The following is a 16,489-nucleotide window of genomic DNA, read 5'->3' as shown; positions in this document are numbered from 1 at the left end:
ATTTTTTTGCAAAAATGTAAAAGCTGTCTTAAAATCTGGCGTAAACCCAGAGAGTTTTTTAACTACCACTCATTAAAAATGGCGAGAATTAGGACTGTATTTACCTGAGGATCATCTTAAAATTGTCAACAGACAAGCCATTTGGCAAAAGGTTCTCTGGACCTCTGGACATGTTGACAGTCTGCATCTGTGCTGATCCCTATTCTGTAATTGATTTTAAATAATTTTAAAGGGAAAAATTATTCTTTAGGTAAAAGGTACAAGTAAAGAGATTGCCATGTGCACACTCCGACCTCTGTGTTCTCCATTTGGTTCTATGGTAATTAGGGAGACGGCACTCCTAGGTATTCCATTAGATATAGAGAATTCCCAGCACACAAGGTTCTTCTTGCCATTTGGAAGAACCTTGTTTCTTTTGCAAACTATGCATTCCTACACTTTGGAAAGTTCTGATCCTTTTCAACAAAAACATGCAGACTAATTGGGACGCCCCTAGGGCAGTGGGTCCTAGTGCCCCCCTCCTTCGCTCACATGCGCCAGTTAGTGATGGAGCACTGGGGATTATGCTGCAGCAGAGTTAAAGGGCTGAGCATCCCCACTGCTCCTGAAAACACTAGAATGCACTTGGGCGGCATGCCCCCCTAAAATTTTGCCGCCCTAGTCCTTGACACAAATCCAGGCCTGAAAAGATTTTAAAAGTTAATATTTTAAGCTACTTTCTGCCTAATCATATAATAGAAGCAGTGTGGGTTCCCTTGTTCTTATTTAAATACCTATAACAACCCATTTTGTATGAATACAGGTGATGTCACTTTGAGATACCCTACATAGGGAGGGCCTGTCTGATTATATTTGTTAGCTCTGTGTCACTCCTGTGCAATTAAGTGCAGGGTCTTTTCAAAGACTGCAACTTAACATATTGTTATCCTACTGGTGTCTAATTGGAACTGTATCTCTGTTTAATTGAATAATACTTGAATAATACTTACTATTAAGTAGACACGTCGTCTTCTTCTAAAATTGTTGTAATTTTTTGCAGTTCTGGTTTTTATTGCCAACGTTACTATATAATCAAACTATATCATTGTATGGGCATACCAAGCAATTGGTACACATGTAGACTCAGTAAGTGCAAAAATGCACACCAGGCACATGTTTTCCTGTCTTTGTGTGCACATTTCAGATTGGATATCAGCTGCTACTTCTACTGCTCAAAGGATCTGGGTGTAATTATGCATACAAGAAAAGCAGTCCAGCACAGGAAGGAACATGGCATCAACACTTAACCAATAAAATTAAGATTTAGGCACCATGCCAAAATTACCATATAAAACACACCTCAACAAATGATGCAGTTCATATAACAAACTAGTTGATTACGGTAATCGCTTGTGCAAGGAGACCTCCACAGGCATTCCTGCTGCCGATATAAGAATATGCAGTAATATGATCATCCTCCAAATTTACAAGGAGGACTAATTTATCTTCTCAAACCACAGAGAAGTAGACGTATCCATGCAGAGACAATTAACACAATAGCTTAGCCGCTGGCATTTAACACAAGAAAATAGTTAAAAACACGCCTGGAACAATGGGAGGCTTTCAATTCGCACTGAATTTTAGCCAAATGTTTCTAGTGCATGAGCTACACAAAATGGCAATGAATACTTATATTATATACAGACCACTGTACACTTGCCAAAAATGATATCTCCAGACAAAACATCATACTTAAACAAAATTCAAAACAGACTGTACACCACAGAGCAGCTGGACTTAAGCTTAATAATACAGCAGCATATTTTGAAGTAAGGTAGTACGCCCTTGAATTGCAATTGCAGATGCAGTCCTCCAAACCTACATTAAATACAGAACAATTTTATGGCTGCATAGTTAAAATAGCAATATTTCCTGGGCTCACCAAAGTACTTTGAAGTCAGATATGAAAATCAACCTCATAAGTAGCTGATTCTCGATTTCTCTTAAAACAGAAAGTTATAAGATTTCCCTGTTAGCTTTAAATGCCTGTGCATAATAATAAAAAAATGTAGGTCCATAAAAAGCAAGTGGCCAGCTGGGAACTGGTAAATATTGTAAAGTTAAGTGTTTTAATCACCTTTAGGTTGAAGTCATTCAAATGTGTTTGACAATCCATTAGAACATCTTCTTCCTCTATGCTGTAATAAATTATATTCAGCTGACAGAACCTTTCTGGCCACAGACATAAGAAAGATTTTTGTATAACAGAACACTGTGGGGACGATCCATGAAATCACAAAACCCCAAGTAAGTTAATTAAGTGTTTCTACCAATTTGTTTGTACTTCCTTGAGAAGCGATGCACCACATCCAGGTTTCGGTTTGTGATTCGGCCAAGATTAAGCCTTTTTTCAGCAGAAATTGGATTCAGCCAAGGCTCATCATTTTTCAGTAGGATTCAACCAAATCCAATTGCCTGGCCAAACCGAATTCTAATTCTAAAAATTACGTGACTTCCCCATCCCCCCTATTTAATTATGCAAATTTAGTCCGAATCCGAAAATAGTGGATTTGGTGCATCCCTAAAAATTACTATATTCACTTTCTTTGTGTGAAAATTTTGGACAGATTTATTAAAATGAGGAAAGTCAAGAAAGTTTAATGAACTGGCAAATGTATCAAAGCATTCAAGGCATACTGCTTTGCAGAAATGTGTTGTGGCAACCATGGTTATATTAAAGCTTTGGAAATGACTGCCAACAGGTGTTCTTTTTACCTAATTTAGGATTGGGTAAAAATCAAAGAAATATTTAATTCTGGAGACAGCATATTACTTTTAAACTACCAAATTTTCAAGCCCCTAACCCCAGGGGTTTGGTGGTCCACTTCTGATAATAGAGAAGCTCTGTTAACCTGGTTTTCTGTTAAACTTTGAAGTTTAAAGCAGTGGAAAAATAATAGCATAGAGACTTATTTAGCATATACTTATAATGCCAAGGACTACCTGATATGTATTTGTATAATATATAAATATCAATAGAAGTGTTTGGTCCTCTGCAATGCACATTGCATTTTTCAACCCAAAGATACATAATGTGACCTCTTTAAATGGTAATAACTACAATGAAATAAAAGAAACATTCACAAAGATAACAGATTTAAAATTTTACAATTTTCTAGAATTGGCTGACCCCAGAAAAAAACTTTAAATAATTACAATAATAATAATAATAACTTATTATTACAATATTGATTCCCAGCCGCTATACTACTTATTTGTATCACCAGGGCAGTGCTCCTTGGTAGCCTCCTCTTGGAAATAAATATACAAATGAAGAAAGTCATTGCCGTTTAATCTCTTTTGATAGTAGTCCTAAGGTCAGAGCTGGGCCAGACCAGCCAGGTGTCCTAGGCAACCTGGCCAGCTGCGGTGCCAGCTGGGCGCACACATGTGCGAATTGCCACATGTGAGCAGAAGCGCAAAATGTCGACAGGCAGTCGGGGAGAGAGGGGGGATCGGACAGGGGGTAGGCGGCACAGAAGGTATGTGCCTGGCAGCCCCCCAAACTTTGCGCCCAAGGCACATGCCTACTCTGCCTACCCCTAGTTCCGGCCCTGCCTAAGGTGTTACGGGTGCAACTCTTTGAATTATCTTAAATCTACTTCTAGACAATTGTCAAGTTCACAAATTCATATTTACAGTCATAGTAAAGCACATGTTTGTGTACAATTGTACTACTAAAGTATATGTATTGCCTGAAGCATGACATTGAATGAAATAACACCGCTAAATACATTTAAAGAACAGGCCAGACATAAATATTTTTGCTAATAATGTACAGACAGAATATAATTATTTATTTTGGAAAATGCACTATATCATAGGCAGACTTACCTGAGTTTGCATCATAGCACGTTCTACACGGCGAGCACTTCCTTTTTCAAGTTTGGTCCGCATCAGAAGGACGGTAGTCTGTAGAGTCCAAAACTTGGGTTGTGAGAGCAAACACTGCAGACAGAAGAGTGTATTAGTCTTTAAACGTTCTCAATTACCGATTACAATTAGCTGAGTACTAATAGGAATTGACACAATGCGGGTCCATACTTTATCACAAAATTAAGTATTTAGTCGACAAATAAAAGTTGTTTTTATCACAAGCATGGAACGTGAGGTTTAGCTTCAATACAATGTTTAAACACTGTTTATTACATAAATAAATCAGTTTTATGCAGGGCAGGATGTGTACATTAATCTGTACCGTAAAACATATGCACATTATATCAAACACACTACAGAGACCATAAGTATATAAATAAGGAGGGAATCAAAGGACTTGTGGTTTCATAGGTCTGAAAGTTCCAAAGTTCTGTGTAATCTCATTTACCTTTGATTTAGCCCCAAATGATTCAGTTTAGCTGTGTTTCTTAAGTGCTCCAGGTTTTCCATTGTTGTTCTTTTGAATGATTTGATTTAGGTTACAGTTCTTGACTTTTTAACTCCAAGATTTATCAAGTGAATGTATAACTATATAGTACTAAAGTAAACATAGTTATGCTGCTGTCTTCCACACACTGAGCTACAGACCATTTCAAGCAGGACTGAAGTCTCTAATTCATTTAAGGCACATTATTTAGAAAACCACTAAAATATTGAAGAATAAGTATAGAATGTTGCTAATTCATTGAAGGCAAGTTATTTACAAGCCCACTACAATACAATGAAGACATTCTGTTTCATATCTACGTATACACATGTGGCTGGTTTGCATTACATTATAGCTTCCTCTTCACATGTACTTTATAGATTCTTATGGTATTAATTGAAAGAAGACTGATTCAATGAATGTTTGTTTTATAAACCTTTACTCAACATCAAGCAGTGCCAATTAGTAAGTACTGTACATTTAAATGAAGAACAAGCTGCTATATGGACAAGGAGGGTTTAATTATTCTTAGAAATATGGATGCACTGAATCCACTATTTTGGGATTTGACCGAATCCAGAATCCTCATTTGCATATGCAAGTTAGGGATAGGAAGAGTTTAAACAATTTTGACTTGTATGGCAAAAAGTCATGTGAATTTGAGGATTCGAGTTTTGGCTTTGGTTTGGCCAGGCACTTGGATTCACCCAAATTAGAATCCTGCTGAAAAAAAAATGAATACCAAACTGAATACTGGATTCGATGAATCCCTACTTCTAAACCATGGTCCAAAAGTTCATTTTTAATCATGCATCCCTGAGGCACAATGTAATATATCACTACATATTAATCCAGATGACATGCAGAAATGAAACTGCCAAATTTTGCTATTCACCAGACCCATCCCTAAAAAAGACAATGTTGGCTATTGCAGTTTTTCCTTCCAACAGGTGCTTTCAGTTTTGGGATTGTAATTTCTCTTCCTGGGGAGTCAGCATTTCCGAGCAATTATGATTCCCATGGCATGGGAAGTCATCCATAAAAGCAGGATACACATTTAAAATAGATAAATGATGAGAAGTTACTTACTGATGCATCTTTGTCATTATGTCATGCTAATTTCTAAAGGTTAGTGTAGAAAAAAAGGAGCTAGTTTAAAAAGACACTGTAATAATAAAAACTGCCTTTTTTAAGGTTTTATTTTGCATCTTAACTGAAAGAAACGTGTAAACGTAAGAAAACTTAAAACAAAAGAAAAGAAACGGTGTACAATAAATGTTGGCGGCATAATAGAGATAGGACTAAAAACTAAAAGTAAGATGGGATTACATTAAGGATATTTATGAGTATTTAAGGAAGCTCATTATTGTTTAGAGGGCAGATAACTAGCCAAAGGGGTCTTCTCAAAGCGGGGCAGGCCGAGCTTCATAGGTTTTTCTGTTAAAGGGAAGTGATTAACTTATTAAATTAACCCAATGTGAAACTGTAGGTATCATGTTACCCATCCAATTAAATAATTAACAATCAATTTGAGTGGCTCAAATCTTTATGAACTTAAACAAGAACTAAAGGTACAATCACTGGGGTCATTATAACATTTACCTTAAAGTCCATGCTAGTGCTTGTGTCTGCTAAAATCTGCACTGGCCTGGGGTATTTATGTAGACGCTCTTCTGTCTTCAAGTCATTTCAGTCCAGGCAGGTGCAGTAGAGTGAAAAGCCAAACGTTGAAGTAAAAAAAACAGCCTTTCAACCTACTATGCATATGCCTGCTTGGGTCTGAAGAAAACCGTAAAAAGGATTGAAGCTTGCACAGAAATAGCTCGGACCAGTTTTTAGTAAACAGGAGCACCGGCCCAGAGTATCAGGTAACTGATTATAATCACTGCGGGGGTGCCTAAGATTTGGCACCTCCCAGTGATTATACCTTATTCCATACTTACATTATTTATGAATGTAGTGCAAAAACTTATATACATTAATGTTTCTGTAGCAGAATGATGCAACATTATTTTTTCTTTACAATAGCTGAATAGCAAAAGAGGAAGCTGCAGAAGTACTAACACAGCAAATTAATATACAGATATCTAATTTAATACCAATATTTTTTAAGATATATTTGCTATACTGTATAATTAAACACTTTAATGAATACAGCCTTAGGAAAACAGAAGACCACAAGGGTGTCGGTTTTCTTTCTTTCACACTTTTGTGTGAAAAGCAGGCACATGCATTTAAATCTGCCTGCTAGAGTTATATAGCCTAGAAAGATGACCTTAAAGGGATACTTTCAGCTGCCCCGAGTCATGTGACTTGTGCTCTGATAAACTTCAATCACTCTTTACTGCTGTACTGTTAGAGTGATATCACCCCTCCCCTTTTCCCCCCAGCAGCCAAACAAAAGAACAGTCTATTTTTTGTTTTTATTTAATGAACTGTTCCTTTCAATTTAATAAACTTGAAAATCTTGAATATCTGATTTAAAAAAAAAAATGGAAACTTGAAAACTAGATCACTTAAAAACATTACACAAATTGTAAAATAACTTGAAATATGAAAATAGAACTCCCACTGACGTCTACATGAACTTGCCAGCTCTTAAATATTTTTGTTTCTTGAAATCTAAGTTTCAAAAACTCGAATTGAACTCACGATTTTTGCCTCGAAAGACTCAATTGGTAGTAAAAGCTGAAATTTGAATGTCGATAAATCTGCTCCTAAAAGTTATAATGCAGAGGACTACATTGTGGTCCACTGGACGCTTTTTCAAGTCACGGTAGACCCTTTCTCAAGTCTAACGCACTGTGACCAGAAACATGATGCGTCAATAAATGAAGCTTTTAGCAAATTTGCACTGTGGCAGCATGTGCTCCCTCCACTTTTTATTGCCTTTAAATGAGATAAAGTGTTCTTATGGTGGAACACAGTGAAAATCTGAGTGTTTGAGAGACTTTCGGTTGCTATTTCTTAAAAAAACTATTGCTGTACTGGAGTGATTTGATGTATAACATGTCAGTCAGAACACTACTTCCTGCTTTTCAGCTCTCTTGGTTTACACTGACTGGTTACCCTGGTTACCAGGCAGTAACCAATCAGGGGGCCACATGGGTCATATCTGTTGCTTTTGAATCTGAGCTGAATGCTGAGGATCAATAGCAAACTCACTGAACAGAAATGTACCATGTGGCCCCCCTTCAAGTCGCTGACTAGCTCAGAGTTATAGAGCTGAAAAGCAGGAAGTTGGATTCTGGCTGTTTTATTAGAGATTTGTTCACTCCAGCCTTTATATGTTACATTTTTGGCTAATTAACTATATTAGAAACATTTTTTATCTATTTACCCAGTTTTTATTTTCACACTGAACTATTCCTTTAAAGAAGAAAAAAAAATTCCCTGCTCATGTTCTTAGGGACCAACTTGCAATATATTTTATATATAGACTAATAATATATCAAAAGGCTGAATAGTAATAATTGATTAAAATACTCAATGATGTAATAATTAGCCATATAATATCAGCTTCTATTACATGAGCCTCATTTTTTGCTTTGATGATTTGAGACGACCCCTAAGCTTAGCTTTTCAACATCTGCTCAAAGCACACTGAGCATGTGAGTGTCATAGACACTCATAAAAAAAAAAAGATGGTAACCCCCCTGTGCATAACAGAATAATCATCTTATTTAGACCAAGTAAAGTTGCATTGACACGTATAAAGACAAGTGAATTATGTGTCATTGCAATAATGACACCCACAAAAGCTTTATTGCAAAAGGTGTTAACAAAACCAGTATGGTAGGCATCCTTCCCACTTCCTTAGTCAATACTTGAAAACAAAACATTGATAAGGTCATTAAAAAAATTGCTGCAAGGCTTGCAACCAGAGGAAACCTGGCAATTGCATTTTCTATAGGATTTCACATTAATGCAGCTCTTTACACTGAATTACAAAGTATTGATTTAAATTATTGTGCTATAAATATGCTGTGAACTGCGACATTGTTGGAGGGCCAATGAATTCAGTGATCTGCTTAGCAAATGCAGTGCTTTTCCTATTAACAATAAAGAATGTGATGTAATTTATTGGTTCTGGTGACAGACCAGAGGTCGAATTCTTATTTTGTGATTTAAAATTCAGTTCTGTAAATCACAAAGTATCGCCTTTATATTCTGAAGGCTCATCAAACAAAAACATGAAGTGGAAATTTCCAAGCAAAACCTAAAGATTCACAGATTCTTCCTCTTCGTGTGGCTGCATATAAGCATCCACTGCAATGCAGGAGGAGCTCTAAACCAAACACCAGTCATCATCTGTCATTTAATGACATGTTTTCATGAAAAAAAGTTGCTTTTATCTGTAGTAACAAATTAGAAATACAGCAGAAGGTTAATGTAGATCAGGTCCCAGGACAACTAAACAACATTAATGTAAAGGATACCTGCATACAGATGGATGTGTCAGTGTGATAGATTCCTTTGTGCTAATGATAAAGCAACATCTTTATGGGCAATATTAAATGCACTTCAGAAACTACATGCAAATTAAAAAAAAAAATTTAAATGTATATTTACTTTGCTATCCTCAAGGATGGCACAATACACAAAAACAGTCACACTCCTTAAAGGGGTTGATCGCCTTTAAATTATTTTTTAGTATGATGTAGTGAGTGATATGCTGAGACAATCTGCAATTGATTTTCATTTTTTATTATTTATGATTTTTGAGTTATTAGTAGCTATCCAGTATGCTTTTGAAGCAATCTGGTTGCTAGGGTCCACATTACCATAACAATCATGCATTGATTTGAATAAATGACAGGAATATGAATAGGAGAGGGCCTGAATAGAAAGATGAGTAATACAAAGTAGCAATAACTATAAATATGTAGCCTTACAGAGTATATGCTTTTAGATGGGGTCAATGACCCTCATTTGAAAGCTAGAAAGAGTGAGAAGATGAAGGCAAATAATTAAAAACTTTGAAGATCAAATGAAAAGTTGCTTATAGAAGCAATAACAATACATGTGTAGCCTTACAGAGCATTTTTTTAGTCAGTGACCCTCATTTGAAAGCTGTAAAGATTCAGAAGATGAAGGCACATAATTCAAAAACTCAACTCAACCCCTTTAACCCAGCTTGTGGTATTTCGGCACTACAGAACTTTCAGCATTCTCTTGCCAATGCCATTCTCTAGCTAATGTTTTTTATAGTAGAACAAACACAATAACAATCTACATATTAAAGAAGCAGAACAGAAGAGTTTTCATGCAAATTAAAAAAAAAAGCTCAGTCTCCCTTAGGCGAAAACCTACAAGCGTTAATGCTAATGACGAACATTAAAAAAAATTAACTACTTTTGCCTGAACTTACCATCACGGTTAACCAGAAGCCAGGAGATACTCTGTATTATTAGTGAGGTTTGTACTCTGTCTTCACTATTTATTAAGATTCCTATAAACCTAAAGCCCATGGCACACAGGGCAAATTCTCCACTGGAAATTTTAATTGGGGAAACACTGGAATAGGCCTATTTTGCCAGTTATCCAGTCAGAAGGAATCATCCTGATTTAACCAGAAACGTGCATTTGAATTGGTTCCTTTTAACACATTCTGTACATAAATGCTTTTTTTTTATATCAATTCTAACAGCTGCCTTTGATGAATCAACTAATGCATGAATTTAGAAGTCGGTGACCCCCTCCTCCTGCTTTAGAAGTACATACAAAGGTTAAAAACTTAACTTCAATACACAAAAAACATTCAAATAGAAAGTAATAGAAAAAAAAGTCTTTGGGGCAATTTCACTAACCTCCGAAAATTCGCCAGCGACGGCTTCGCTCACAGTGCAACACTTCGCCAGGTATAGATTCACTAGGACAATGCTAATTCACTAAAATCCAAAGTTGCGTCCAGGGCATCGAACGCTGGCGAAGTAGCGCTAGCGTTACTGCGGCAATCGAAGCAAAGTTGCACCAGCGTTGCCTAATTTGCATACGGCGGGAAGTTAAAGTTGAATGGACGTATATGTTGCAGCAAATACATTACACTACACAAGCCTGGGAAACCTTAATAAAATAAAATAGAGTTGTTATATTGCCCTACACATGAGCCCAGTGTATAGTTTATGTGCCATATGTTAGGAAATGTAGGGGGGAAGCCGGGCACCCCAGAAAAAAATTTACGCTCTTTTGCTGCCTATCACCCTGAAAAATGAAAATCACCAGTGTTTTTGCGACTTAGAAAATTTTTCAACAATTTTTTGCACTTTGCCTGGTCTGAGGTGGCGAAGGCAAGTCTACGCAAGAGGTAGCGTTCAGTAAAATACGCATCTTAGTGAATTTGCGTAGTTACGTCCATTTGCCAGAGCGCAACTTCGCCAGGTGTAAGGGAGCGAATTACAGTTGAGTCTCCTTCGCTAGCGAAGTTACGCCAAATTTTCGCCAGCGTTAGTCACTTCGCCCTTTAGTAGATTTGCCCCTTTATTTCTGGTGATCTGAAACCAGCTGAACTGAAAGAAGTGCTGGAAGGTGAGCAACCCCTTTAATGTATGACCATCAGTTTAGTCTTCAAAATGTATGACCATCTTCAGGAAAGTGGGTAAAGATTTAAAAAACTAGCCAATACCATGATAACGGCAGTTTATGTAAGGCTGTTACGTGGGTTATATATAATTGAAAGTCAGAAAAGTTGACTTGGGCAATAAATAGCAAATTTTCTTCTTGTATACTTAAATTGCATGATCAAATTTATGGTTATAAAGGTGTTTCTTAGCATTCTATAGTCACTGTGAATGATGGGCCAGATGTTGTAGTGTCTGATCATCCATTTGGCTGCTTGTCTCATGTCAACATATCTTAAACCCCCAAGGGCACTTGAACTTGATGAAATCATTTATGTGCTTGATATGCTGAAAAATAGACTTGTTTTCCCAACATGACCTGGTGAATTTCATAAAAATTCCCATAGCCAGGTACCATTAACGTCTGGTTCCTCAGCAAATATAAAATATTTTGACCTGTAAAACTGCAACAATAAAATAATGAATCATTTATATATATATATATATATATATATATTTTCTGTATTCAAACACACAAAAAATAAAACAAAAACCATGTGCGTGCAAGGAAAGCATTCCACTCCGGAGACACATGGCAGCTGAAACTACCTCTGATTAACCCATAGCTGTTGAAAAGATGTACAAAATAAGCAGTACAAACCAAGAAAGCAGAATGAATAGAGCATAACAAACATAATTATCCAGGGAATCTCACTGAGGAGAAACTATAATGTCACCAAATAACCAATTCTTTTCAACATCTGTTTAGAATATAAGCTCTTGTTGACAGAGCCTTCTTATACTACTCTCTTAGTCTGTAAGGCTTGCTAGTTAGTTTAATATAAAATTCCTTTTTACTATATATATATATATATATATATATATATATATATATATATATATATATATATATATATATATATATATATATATATATATATATATATATATATATAGTGCAAAGTGCTATGTAATTTGCTGCAGCTACATAGATAAATGATGATGCTGATGCAAGGTGAGCCTTTACCCTGCTGACAGACACCAATGTTTAGGATCGATACGAGATGCTAGATTATGCGGGCAAAAAAACATATAAAACTTGCAAATTCCTATTTAGCTTATAGAAGGAGAAAGGGCAAAAGAAAGGGATTAAAACAAAAAAAGCTAACTGATTGGTTTGCGCCTCTGTGTGTGCCATATCTGTGGTTATTTAGAAGCCAATAGGACTTTGTGCTTCTGCAAATACACTGCACAGGCTAACCATCTTCTGATTCGATTTAATTATTAAAGCGAGAGACATGCGGGCAAGAGAGGAGCCGGGAGGCCTATCAAAACAGCCAACATAACAAACGTTTAAACCTTTTGAATGCTTGTTTTGAATTTTATGCCAGCAGTACATTCCAAAAAAAGTTGGGACCTTGTCTTTTTTTAAAGTGATGGTTCACCTTTAAATTAACTTTTAGTATGTTATAGAATATCGGATTCCTAGTAACTTTGTAATAGATAGAAAAAAAATAAAAAATAAAAAAAATCCTCACTTTAGGCTGAAGATCAATAATGTACTAATATATTAAAACAGATTTTAGGAGTAAAAATGAAGTTTGATCCAGATTTCACCTCCAAAAACTAAGAATTCCATAAAACCTTAAAGACCTGTAGACTAGGGATGCACCGAATCCAGGATTCAGTTTGGGATTTGGCCAGGATTCTGCCTTTTTTTTAGCAGAATTGAATCCTAATTTGCATATGCAAATTAGGGGCATGGAGGGAAATCGTGTGACTTTTGTCACAAAACAAGGAAGTAAAAAATGTTTTTCCCTTCCCACCCCTAATTTGCATATGCAAATTAGGATTTAGATTCGTTCGGTATTCAAAAATAGCGGATTCGGTGCATCCCTACTATAGACTTATTTCCACTGAAACAAAACACTTCATTTAGAGTTGCTGCCTGTCCAGCTTTCTTCTTGAGGCTGTACAGTACACAACTGCCTGTTTGGGTTACAGCATTGTGAAACCCAACCAAAAATCTGGCCATTACCTACCTCTGATCTCACAGCCCTGCCCCCCACATGACACAAACACACTGTCACATCATGACTCTGCCCCATATGACATAGCTCCACCCCCCATGCTATCAGTCCAAACCCTTATCCAGTTTTGGCAGAGGTCAAAGATGGTAACCCTATCATTGTAGGGTTGTACAAAAAGCCTTTATTAGGGCAATCACAAAAAGCCTTTATTCGGACAAATGGGCTTACACTTCAGATAGGGACAACATTTTAGACTGTCCATAGCCAGTGTCTTTTCAATACCACAGAGAACATGTGGATATGGTGGAACCTTACAATAAAGCTTATACTAATGATATAAACAACAATATACTGTATGTGGGTAAACATATAGTCAAATTTGATGCAAAAATCAAGATTCAACAGATTCACTGGTCACTCACAGAATACTGAATAAGTAGTGTAATTTCGTAAAATAATCTCCGTTTCTTTTACTTCTGTTAACTGTGGTATTACCTTTAAGGTCACAAGGAAGAAACGCTATGAGAGATTAATGGTTTAATTGTGAAATGCTGTTAAACATGGGATATACATGCTGTGATTTTAAACACACTAGCTTAAAAGAGAAAAAACATGTCCTAAATTAACATCTGAAACCACGTTAGGTACAAATAATACTGCCAGATAAATGTTAAAGAATTATACTTGAAAACGAAAGCACAGCCCCCTAGTGTTCGTTTCCCATTAAACACAAATTTAAAGTTATAAAACAATCATATTTAATTAACAGACTAAACAAAAAGGATAGACAGCAAATGTAAACAGAATATTAAGAAATATGTGCACAAATAGTACACGTATAGATGTAAAACAACAGAATTGCCATTAAAGAAGCCTCTCTAGGCTGAGGCAGTTGCTTATATGATTAGTAATGTTATTATTAGTTACAAAAGAACATTTAAATGGAGAAAAAAAGCAATTCAAAAAGGTACTGGGATTATTAATGGTCTATGAACAAAATATGTAAAATGTATAACGAAGCAGTAGAATAATTAACGAATCAAATGAAAGCGAGTTTAGGACTGGCCAGACCAGGGATGACTTTGGCGTAGTTGGCCAGTCTAAATATATTGCAATATATGGACAAAAATCCCTGTTTTGTTTAAAGGGTAAGGCATTTTTAGTAATGCACAAAACATCACAGTGTCCTTAATGTACTGATAATGGGCGAGTGCAGGGGCCCTCTTGGTCTCTATCAATAAAAGTTACCACTATCACATTAAACAGTCATACCATGTTACCTCAATGTAACTAACCAGCTAACCAATATAGTAATATATATATCAAAAAAAAAGAAAATGAAAGAACTGGCCCATATAATTGCACCTACACATACATAAGCTCCAAAACTAATATGAAGTATTAAAATTAAAACATAACCTTTATTTAGTAGTTAAAATAAATGTCCAAACTGCAACGTTAAAAGACCAGTTAGAAGCAGGGGACTGATTGACCGGGTAAAGGGAGAGTTACAGAGAAAAGTGCTAAGCAGCAGTGCAACCAGTGGTCATTTGTTGGTCACAGCGGGTGTAGGGTTTCTTGAACACAACCAAAATGCGCTACCCAATCGGAGAATACCCATCACAATACCAACCCCTTCACCCACGTTAAGGAGATAAATAGCAATGAGCCTAAGGCCAGAATCTTAGTAATATGCAGAAAAAGATGTGTGCCTCCGGCACAGTGAATTAGCCAATGGCTGCCAAACCACGCTGCCAAGTCCTCGTGGTAATGTCGGTTGGAGTACAATGTGCCTCAGCCACTTAATTATAGCGAATAGCTTTAGGTTCTTACCCACGGATCATTCAAACAACTCCAACCCCTTCACCCTCATAGGACACCCTCCCGATCCGTAATAGCCTTCTGGTGCCTAACAGTCATCCTGCCTAACTGAAAGCTAACTGTCAGGATTCACCTAAGGCATTTATCATTTACAAAATTTTTACATTTTTAAATTTTTTTTAAAATCTTACATTTTACAAAAATGGCATATCCTTCATTTTAATCATTTGGACAGACTGCTGGGGTCTTACACTCATATAACACCTGCAATCCAAACTGCAACCCACATATTTACCCACTTTGATCCGCTACCCGCCCTGGACCCGCAATTGCCTTATGAGCAACCCGACCCGCAACCCCCCGACCACCATCAAACAGGAAGTGATGGTGCTGCAGACTGGAAGTGACATCATCAAAAATGGGCGGGGACAGAAACATGTTTTGTAAAACTTTAAAAGGAGTAAAATATAGACAACATTACATAAGTTAAGAAATTTAGATGAAACCCGCACCTAAAAAATCCTCCCCTCATTCCGCAGGGTGCCTGCTTTTTTTGCGGGTAACCCGTGCGTATCCCGGCCCACTGCAGGACTCTAACACAAGGAATAAAATCAGTTTCATCTGCCACATGAGTGTTCTTCATTTCAATTTTACATTAATCAGTCAGATCTGACCTTCATGAATTAAACTATTTCATTGCCATTCTATAATTCGAATAAGTCTTTTTTCAAACTACCTCCTTAGGAATATGAACTATGCCATATGAAATGGGTGCAATTGTTTGCAAGGTCCACAAATGTAAAGGAGTGCTTCACTATACACCTGCCATGTGGAGGTGCTACTTCCGGGTTTCAATCAGTGTGTTGCTCCTATACACGCAGCTGTCCTGTGTCCTTTGACAAATGCTAATACAGGTATGGGACCTGTTATCCACAATGCTCAGGTCCTGGTGTTTTCCAGATAATGGATCTTTCTGTAATTTGGATCGTCATACCTTAAGTATACTAGAAAACCATGTAAACATTAAATAAACCTAATGGGCTGGTTTTGCTTCCAATAAAGATTTATTATATGTTAATTTGGATCAAGTAAAAGGTACTGGAAAAAAATCATTTAAAAAATTTTTATTTGGATAAAATAGAGTTTATGGGAGACAGCCTTTCCATAATTCGGGCTAATAATGGGTTTCCGGATAATGGATTGCATACCTGTACCATATACATCAGCACTCTGGATATACAGTTAGAATAACTTGCACCACAACTTGGATGCTAATTTAGGTTCACATTGGTATAATGCAAACAAATTGTGTTGCATGCGGAGGGTGCTAAATAAATTTCCTTATTGCCTGAGTTTTCTGGGTCAGCTTCAGGAATATTTCTCCTTTTTGAAAATGGTCTGCAAAGAATACACCCCCGTGACCCAGTAGCCTAATAGCTAATCAAAGCAATACACCAAACTGATCACATCAAAGTAAGGGATGAAAGAGGAAGAATAAAAAAGCAACTGCACTGCAATAAAACGTGCATGTCATTATAAAGGAAAAACAAGGATTAATTAACAGAAACAATTTCTGTCTGACAGAAATGAGCACCTTCCAAGGAAATGCTTTTTAAAAACAGGAATGGTTGACCAGCAGAATATTTTCACAAGTTTATAATAAAAAAAGCTTTTGA

At 36.5% G+C, this 16,489-nt stretch overlaps 1 protein-coding gene across 1 annotated transcript in view; it reads right to left on the bottom strand.

The window, feature by feature from the left end:
* Window positions 1-16,489, bottom strand: part of ttc27.L (tetratricopeptide repeat domain 27 L homeolog) — a 216,572-nt gene that overhangs the window by 85,481 nt on the left and 114,602 nt on the right. Inside the window, exon 11 of the mRNA XM_018263013.2 lies at window positions 3,874-3,987. Within this exon, the coding sequence (XP_018118502.1) occupies window positions 3,874-3,987 (114 nt within the window). The remainder of the gene's footprint in view (window positions 1-3,873; window positions 3,988-16,489) is intronic.

Source organism: Xenopus laevis, chromosome 5L, assembly GCF_017654675.1.
Source record: "Xenopus laevis strain J_2021 chromosome 5L, Xenopus_laevis_v10.1, whole genome shotgun sequence".
Taxonomy (NCBI): domain Eukaryota; kingdom Metazoa; phylum Chordata; class Amphibia; order Anura; family Pipidae; genus Xenopus; species Xenopus laevis.
Note: the sequence above shows the minus strand (reverse complement) of the source record. Positions and strands in the feature narration are given on the sequence as shown.